The sequence below is a fragment of the Mytilus galloprovincialis genome, chromosome 5, assembly GCF_965363235.1.
Source record: "Mytilus galloprovincialis chromosome 5, xbMytGall1.hap1.1, whole genome shotgun sequence".
In the NCBI taxonomy this organism is placed as follows: Eukaryota; Metazoa; Mollusca; class Bivalvia; order Mytilida; family Mytilidae; genus Mytilus; species Mytilus galloprovincialis.
In genome coordinates, this window is record NC_134842.1 from 33,964,117 (window position 1) to 33,973,870 (window position 9,754).

The 9,754-nt window shown below is 32.0% G+C and overlaps 1 protein-coding gene across 1 annotated transcript; it reads right to left on the minus strand.

The window, feature by feature from the left end:
• Positions 1-478: 478 nt before the first annotated feature.
• Positions 479-7,026, minus strand: LOC143075669 (collagen alpha-1(XII) chain-like). The gene is made up of 5 exons (XM_076251190.1): positions 6,854-7,026; positions 5,975-6,039; positions 4,035-4,631; positions 3,395-3,439; positions 479-1,077 (listed from the first exon to the last, which is right to left on the minus strand). Exons 2-5 carry the CDS (start codon positions 6,030-6,032, stop codon positions 710-712), a joined length of 1,068 nt encoding a protein of 355 aa, XP_076107305.1. The 5' UTR covers positions 6,033-6,039; positions 6,854-7,026; the 3' UTR covers positions 479-709.
• Between the last annotated feature and the right edge of the window lie 2,728 nt (positions 7,027-9,754).

Sequence of the window (9,754 nt, forward strand, 5' to 3'; positions counted from 1 at the left end):
ATCATGTCGAGGAGTTATAAGACTGACTGTACATTATTGGTTTGGCTCATTGATGAAGGCCGTACCATGACTTTTTAGTTCTTAAATGCATAATATTTGGACTCTGTTCGATGGTTGTTTCAATATAAATCATACCGGTATTACATCTCCTTATTTTATATAACTTGCTGATAAAGAAAGCAACATACCGCTGATTAACAGATAAACATAACTACTTATTGCTGATAAACAAAACAAAATTTTGTTGATAAGCAAAACCATTCTCAACAGCTTTATGCAACGGATTAAAACATCAAATTCAAAATTACAGACACTCGTCAGGGGAGATAATGTTTAACAGTCATGCAACGCAATGTTATTGTAACATTTGAGAATTGGTTAAAACATATTTCAACCTCATTGCTTATGAGCAGCCACAAGCTACATATCAGTTATTTATTTTCAGACATTTTTTAATACTTTTGCATATAAATAACAATTCTTATACTACAATTTATTTAGCACTAGGCTGACAACATCTCACTATTTGTTCTCCTCATACAAAGTAAGTTTTCTGAAATTTCTCATCCATTTACCGACATTCTCCGAATGGACTCAGTTTTTGTGTTAAAGGCAAATTTGAAATTTCATATATTCAGGATTTCGATATCTTAGTTTGTAATACATTATCCCTTCAAAGGTCATAAAACGGACGGTTTGATTTGTCTTCTCAGTGAAATATGCAATTAACTTTGTACTCTTCCTCGCAGATTTTGGTTTCATTATTAAAATACAGATCACGTGGACACTTTTGAACATATGGAATATTGTCGAAACAATTTAAAAACTTTTTGCAGGTTTCTGGATGCGGAAACAGACCCATGTGACTTGGACACGTGATCATTGAGTAACATGGAACTGCATCTTTATGATTGCAAGCTTTAATAGAGTTGTCAAAGAGCATCCCTGTTGGACATCTTTCACGAGCAGGAATATTCAAATCACATTTAAATAGGTAGGCACAATTATAAGGATCCTGAAATATTGCATTTAGGGAGGGGCAAATAACTGGTGGGTTCGGACTTGGTTTCCAAAATTCTGTAAAGAAAAAAATGAATTAGCATGTATTGTAAAGGTTCGACAGAATACCGAATACCAAAAACGCTAACCGGTTAACCGGTCTTTTTTTCAATTTTGATAGATTTGATATAAATTTGTATTGAAATGAACAAATAGTTATGGTTTTTTTTTTAAATGTCGTCGTGGTAATTAATTTGACAGATAAATTGTCCAGTATATTGATTGCTATTGTTAATCCTAAAAACATAAAATTAATTAGAGCAAGGGGCAGGATCTTAAAGAAACATAATTAGTATATATGTTTTTTTAACAGTAATTTTAAATCAGTAATGCAATTAAATTTTACTAATTACTTCATTATTTTGTTTTTTATCTAAAATTGTGTAAACCTACATCTAAATGTGCAACCTCCGTAGTGCAAGGCTTAGTATTACTTTAAACGAAATGCTAACTCAAAAATTGTGATTTGCAAACCAGTGTGAATGTACCCAATGTATACGTGATAGTACGAGTTGCATGCTAAAATAAACAAGCAAACAAAGTAAAGAAACATGTCGTACGGTGACCTATAGTTGTTCATTTCTGTGTCATTTTGGTCTCTTGTGAAGAATTGTCTCATTGGCAATCATACCATATCTTCCTTTTAATAATAAATCATTTCAAATTGAAACACTCAACATTATTTTCGGAGACAACAAGAGAAAGGGAAAGAATAATCGGTTTCAGACAAATTCAGTTCAACGAGCTCAAGAAGATTTTTTTTTCATTTTTCAATCTGAAGTTGGTACAAACGCTATAGATACGGTGTATTCGATTATTAAAAGTCAAACTTCCCCAGGAATCCTCACAGACAAGCCTTATAATGCCAAAGGACAATCTTCAATTTCATAAGCGTAAATTCATTACTTGGATGAAATGTTGTCAAATTGACACTCATACCACATTATCTATGTGTAGGTACTATTGATAAAGCTTTCAAACACCAACTTAAACTACCGGTTAACCGGTTGATCAGTCGAACGATTATCCGAGTAACCGGTTAGGAAAAAGTGTACAATTTGACAACACTAATTTATTTACATGTCTGTATAAATAAAATACAACGTAGATTTTATTTAATTTTACGTAAAGAAATAAAATGCCGCTGTTTCCGTTTTCTTGATGTTCAGCAAATTTCGGGTTAACAGATATATGATGTTTTCCAACATTTCTTTGTATTAAATGGTATTTAGACGAAAAGTCTGTGTTGCACACAATACACATGTACTACGATCAAACCGCCATCATTGACACGACGAAAGTGTTTAGTATATACTAGATTAATTTATAATATGTAGCACTGAACATTTTACGTTCCGTTCAATGTTGTTCATACGTTGTTATAATTTTGACAATCAAAGGGAGGTTATATGTGAATTTGTGTTTGAAATGAAATTAATGTCCTGTACACATTAAAATGGAGTCAATAAATTAAAAATGGGGAAACACTAGATAGTGGATTGTTAACTTCCGGTCATTTTGAGGCAAGCCCTGAACGATCTTTCATACTAACGTTACAAAAGCGTACATTTTCAAGGTTCAAAACTCTGAAATACAGTGGAGATAACTTCTAACCTCTCATTAGAACTGTCAAAATAATTTGTCATAGAACTGTTTTAGATAAACTGTCATAGAACAGTTCTAACTACAAACGTAGAACAGTGCTACCCTAGAACTGTTCTAAGTATAACTGTCAGAATCAGTTCTAGCTATAGAACTGACCAAATCAGTTCTAGGTAGAACTTTCAGGATCAGTTCTATGGTAGAACTGTCCAAATCAGTTGTAACCATAGAACTGCCAACAGAACTGACAAGACAGTTCTAACCGTGGAATTGTCAGGATGGTTGAACAGTTCTAAATGACGTCACTGCAGTTAGAGAAATGTAAAAAGAGTGCTGTGATGATTTTTTTTTTAATATATATTATATTCTTTTGACTTGTTTATATTTAAGACAAAGAGTTCTAAAAACTGTTCTATGGAGAGAAATGAATAAATCAATTAGTCAGTCCTAATAGAACTGACCAAATCAGTTCTAATCGTAGAACTGTCTAATACTGTTCTAGGGTAGAACTGTCAAGATCAGTTATAGGTAAGAACTGTCTAAAAGGTGTCAGGATGACAGTCCTACATACTTTTCTAGAACAGTTCTCCTGACATATTGTGACATATTTGATGAGAGGTAAGAAGTTATCTCCACTGTAGCACTGAAAATTCTACATTCCGTTCTACTCCTTTCAGTGTTGCTTAAACGTTGTAATAATTTTGACAATTAAACGGAGCTTAAGTTTACTTACTTGGAAAACAATTGTCAGCTGTAACATTTACAACATCTTCTATTGCTGAAAGGGAAACACTTTAGGTCAGTAATTGGACTCAAGACAAATATAACAATTTAAATCATACATGTATGCAATTCAGTCTTTGTTTTCAATCTAACTTATAGGACAGGATGAGAGTACTTGTTCTATGTAAAGAACAATAACTCTTGATATCAAACAACTGTTGAATTTTTTTTTTTTACTTTGATCAAAACGACTGATGCCATATGTGAGGCACGATATGTATATCCTAGCGGAGATCACCCTCGGTTTTTTGTTGGAGTTCATCTTGCTTAGTCTTTAGTTTTTTTTATATAGCGTCTTGTAAACTATTGATTTAACACACTTTTTTTCTGTTTATTCTGAATTTGTTGTTTGAATCAAATATTAATTATACAATTTAACAAAAAACTGTTTGGATAAAGGGGAAAACAAAAAACACAAAATGTATAATTCAGATTGAATTTCCGTTGATGAACGAAAAAATATTAAGATATATAGTTTATAACAGTACAGATTCATAGCAACAAAAAAAGGGATTTTTACCAGATGTTTGATTTGTGTAATTTTTCATATGTGTATAATCAATTTGAAATACATGCAAAAAGAAACGAACCTGTGCATATACTGCTCCCGATATAAGGTAGAAGACCTCTTAGACCTTCCGAGTAACTTTCCATTGAGAAAACATTACATTTATGAGAGGCTATCTCTGGAAACCATTCACCATTCGGCATTCGTCCAACTGAATACATGTCGATTCCAGCTTCCTTAAACTGTTTTGTAGCTGCAATGATATCGGGAATCATATCTGCCTGAACTGAGCCATAGGTGAACATTACTCCAATTTGTTTGGTGTCGGGTCTAGGTAATACCAGAGGATAACCGGATGGATTTCTGAACATTTGTCGCATTAAGTAAAGTGCCGCTTTGACATCTGCTGCTCCTTTTAGTTTTCCATTGTATAATTCTCTTTGCGCAAGAAGGCTTATTCTGGTATTGGTTTGTGTTTGATCCTTCATTGGTTGCGGCCAACTGATTGCCACAGCTTCTCTTCCGTATAATATCAGACCAATATTTACATTATCTCTGTCGATTTGAAAATAATCTGTAAGCATGGTTAAAAATCGTTCAAACGGAAAGAATTCTTCCCCCGGAATGTCTGCGTTCCCAGGAATAGCAAATATTATATCTGCCTTCCCTCCACAATCGGCTAAAAATAGAAATATCAGTATAGATGTTAATTACGACAGTTAAACAGACATCTAGAGAGGATACTTTAACCTTCGATACTGACATGATTCCTAACAATCCTATCTTACATTTTCTTTTTTAATAAATTTTGAAACGATTGAGAAACGTCGGCTTGTATAATCTTTTAATGTCCCTTTTGGTTACAAACAGCTCATCGCATACATCCTTGATTTACTGAGAAACTTTGACTAAATTTCCCTTTAATGAATTTGCATATTCTTTTATTGTATTTTTCTGTTCTTTAAAACGACGAATTTTGACAACATGAAATTTTAAACTCATTGATGCTTTATCACCCAAAATAGTGACGACGGGTGTGCTCTAAACATGTCGTAATGTCAATCCCGTCCTCTTTTCCTTGAATCATGTGACCAGCTGAATAAGACTTATAACCGAGTTTGTACTTGCTTTAGCAACACGATGGGTTCAACATGTGGAGCAGGATCTGCTTACCCATCCGGAGCACTAGAGATCATCCCGGTTTTTAGTTGGATCCGTGTGACTCAGCATTTGGTTTTCTCTGTTTTGTTTTGTAGATTTTCTTTTTGATTTTTTTTTTTTTTTTTTTTTGTCGTTTTTTCTTGCCATGTACGTCATTGTTATAGTTCATTTTCGACTTATGAGTTTAAATATCCCTTTGGTATTTTCCTGCAGTCTTTAACAATTCCAATATCCAATATTGAATATACTATAGAGCATTGTACTATACAGTTACAAAATGAATTGGCGTAGGACAGGGTTATCTAATTATACATCTTCTATTTACTCTGTTAAATGACATCATCGTGTTGTTGCGTTTTTGTCTCAATGGAAAACTTTTTCTTTGTGATATCATGTTCTTGATTGACTTATGATTATGCCGACCAGTTGTTTATATCTATTATTTATAATTAAAATTGCCTTCAAAACTGTCGTCAAATATCCATGCATTTATCTAGTTTATTTTGCACATGAGCCATCATGTATAGGGCGGCGTTTAAAGTCAAAGTTTTCGTATATGAATATTATATACCAACTATTTATGACATTGTACTAAGAGATTACACAAATGCTTCTTATTTAATATGTTTTTCAAACTTTTCAGTAAATTTGATTTTTCACTGAATGTAAAAAAAATAATTAATAAAACATTCAAAGAGGAGAATAATTTGACTCTCGGCAAAATAGAACGTTCTACCGGTTTGTAAGTGGATTTTCTAATACGTTTGTCCAAACCACTATATTGATTTTTTTCAATTAATTATGTTTGGTTGTTATGTAAGCAATAATTACGTTTAAAGATAGCCAATAAAAAGAACTTACCTTGTGCTTTGTTGAATATAACCACAGAAGAGACAATGTATAAGAAAGTAAACAACATCTTGGCTCTGCAAACAAAACAAGTTTTTTGGTTATAAACAAATTATTTATAAAGGTTATCTAAGGTGGTCAGAGTGATTCGATTTGACAAAATATATGAGTGTCTGGATGGGATTTTCAGAAAAGTAAATAATGACTAAATGAGCAAGAAATAAATAATGAAGAATTAAAACGTAATGAATTGATAAAATAAGTAAAAACAAATATGACAATAAAGAATAATGGGGTGTTCAAATGTCGATTAATAAGGAAAATCCACCAACAAATTAAAGAACATAATATACCAATGACTTGAGAAATTAAAGAATACAGAAAGGAAAGAACCCCCATTCGGACCCTCATATATGGCAATAAAACAATTAATTTGCAACACGTTTTTTTTTTTTATTTGTGTATTGTCTGACAATAAAATGTAGATTTGTGACATTATGTTACGTTAAAAGCATTTTTATGGTTTTGATCTCGTCTTGTTACATTTGTTGACTCATAATTTTGACCATGCCGTAGATCAGAAACATTCTCAATTTTAAAAGTCGCATGTTCTCTGGGACACGTATTTGTACCAAAAATTTCGGTTTTGATGATTTAATTTAAACAAAATTATAAACATTATGCCGACTTTCAGAGAAGAATTAAATGGTTTAAAATTACACTTATTCTTTCAAGAATTACACCTAATACACTATGAAATAGTGTCAATTTAATCGAATTTTATTCGAATTAATTCAAAGTTTCAATGCAAAAAGAAGTACATGCAAGTGGGTTTTTTTTTTAGAAAAAAAGCTGTAAAATGTAAAAAATACAAGTCTTCATTTCACTTACCTTTCGAAGAATAATAGGTTTTTAATATTATTATAATCATCAATTTTCCTTTTAACAAAAACTCAAAAGGTTAACATTTCCAAGTAAGAATTGTGGCGTTTTCTTTTTGGAAAGTAAGAAAACTGGCACAATGAAATATAATGTCTCGTTCAGTTAACCGTAAAAAATGGTCAGATCGTGTTGCCTTCATATGTTAATTTAACACAATAAATACCTCATTGATATATCATAATGATTATTTTGTCACTAATTTATATATATTAACGATGACCAGGTCGAGAATTTATGACTATTTCACGATCAAATTAATTTATTCATATGTTTTTAGTATAACCTGTCTGCAAAAGCGAAATATATATATTAATATATTAAATGCATTTTTCCAAAAAGATATAGTCTTGCATTTTTGTTTCACGAAAGTGAATACAGAGAAATAGAGTTCGAAAGGATACTTTGAAGCTTGTTTTAGGTATATACATGACTTAATCATATTACAAAGTGTGAGTAAAAGGTCTAGACATAAAAAAGACACATCAAACACCTACATAAAAAATGGAAAGACCTAGTCTTGACTGAAATATTTCACATTCTAGGAAATGACTGGTTATCTGTGACATTAAGCATCAAACTTAATTGACTAGACAGTAATTACATTTCCTGTTTTTATATCTATTCATTCTGGTATATTTACGGGCACTGAATCATATGAATATAACCTATTGACGAATGAATATCAGTTAAAAGACATGTTCCCACTAGTTTTTTGTTTTTGTTTTTATCATCTCACTAGTGATAAGCCCCCGCACAATAATCATCTCAGCTTAACATAAATGTCAACGAAATTAAAACAAAAAACAGGTAGACTTTTGAATAAAACAATTGTTGTTTATGAAGGCCCCCTTTTTGTTTAGGTGGTGGGGATACGGGAGGGTACTATTTCGACGGATAAGTAAGTCTACATTGGTAGACAATAGTCGTATTATAGTCGGGTATGAAAAGCAACTACATGTACATGGCAAAATTTGATTTAAAACAATTCAAAGGAAGACTGAGATAAACAATGATATGATCTATAGCAAAACAATGAACGAAAAACATGCATTACAGACAGCAACCATGCAACAACAAAAACTGAATCACCTGATCCTCACCCAAGTTATATTAAGTTCAAATTACAGCCAATTAATTCATGTATGATCATGACACTGTTCTCCCAGACTAAAATATGATTAAATACACGTCTTTTTTTTTATCCAAAGAGTGTATAAACAGAAGTTTAGATATAAAATAGTTTGATTACTATTGAACCACAATCGGGCTTAGGAGCATTAACCGTGAGCTGAAGGAGATAAAATCCAAATATCTCGATTGCTCTTTGTTCGTTGTCCCATACATGCACACATACAGACGGCTGTTTATAGTATTACTGGAGACATTGGCATCGTGAACAATGACCAACTTAAAAAGTTGTAAGGCAAAAGCCCGAAATAAGGCATTACCCGGCTTATCAACTAGAAGTAGGATACACAGGCACTTGTTTCTGTCAATGTGGGGTTTACTATCCATACCAGTACAAAAAAAAAAACACACGGTAGCTAACGGAAATTTTCAATGTGTTCGCTTCAACCAATATTTTCTTAATTTCCCTTGATTTTTTCACAAATAAAAGTACACCAGTCTGTCGGTAATTGATTTATCTTTACAATGAAACAACTTTCACGTACCTTGAGAATACCCCTCAAACAGAATAACACACTTCAGATGAGAATTATTGACCTTTTTCCAGACCATTGAATTTGTAAGGACTTAATTTCCGGTAAACTTAGGAAGTTAATATAACTGTGCAATCCCATTGGTTTAATTCATCTGGTTACCTGTTTATTTATACTAGTTACCAGTAACCAGAAAAATGTGACCAATGGGATTATGTGTCTATTTCAATTGATTCAATTAGTTAATGTGGAAGATTTTAACTTAATAAGTCATTTAAAACGCCCCGATTCAAGCTTAAATATGAAAAATCTATCAAATATGCCAAAAATCGTCACTTTTCAGATGGTTTTTGTCAAAAATGAAAGTGGCCGCATCCGCGTTCATCCTCAACCTTTATATATATTATGTAATATCATCAAATACAACTTATATTTCAATATTATGAATGAACACGAATGCGGCCACTTTCATTTCAGACGGAAACCGTCTAAAATTTAACTAAAATGCTACAATTGTGAAGAGTAAGTAGCATGACTTAATGATGCTAGTACCCGATATATGTGCATTGTGTTGTCAAAAACAGCCCATATTTATGTAGCAGAAGCATTCTACTTTGCAATAAATATCTAAACGATTACATTTTCACAATTTTCTAAAACTGCTATATTTTAAGGCCAAAAAGGGGTCTTACTGAACCTACTCCTTTATAATATATGGATTTTGGTGTTTAAAAAAAAGCAGTGATACACACCACCATATAATTGTTATTCAATGACCATACAGTTCATATTATTTACAAAATACAAACATAGTTTATCATTCGTTTGAGCAGGTGAGTGTATTATGGCATCGGCAATTGCAATTTTTGACTTTCACATTTATCTCTTCTTCAACACTTTGCAACGGCTAATTACTTTGAGTTCAATTGCTTTAATAAGTTGTCCAAGCTATATAACCTGGTTATTATTATTTACACTATTTAAGTCATTTCCTCAGTTGATGTAAAAAAAAAATACAAGAGTGCACACGCTGAAATGTTTTGCCTTCTTTACTAATCATTGATATTATGTTGATAGTCCTAAATATAAAGCTTTATTATAACTGTCACATAAACTTAACCAAGCAAACTTAACATTGACTAATGAACCATGAAAATGAGGTCAAGGTCAGATGAACCATATCAGACAT

Coding starts and splice junctions, on each gene's coding strand:
- LOC143075669 (XM_076251190.1), bottom strand. CDS start 6,032: ATGTTGTTTACTTTCTTATACATTGTCTCTTCTGTGGTTATATTCAAC. Junction 4,632..5,974: donor TATATTCAACAAAGCACAAG/GTAAGTTCTTTT, acceptor TTCTATTTTTAG/CCGATTGTGGAGGGAAGGCA. Junction 3,440..4,034: donor CGGGAGCAGTATATGCACAG/GTTCGTTTCTTT, acceptor TTTCCCTTTCAG/CAATAGAAGATGTTGTAAAT.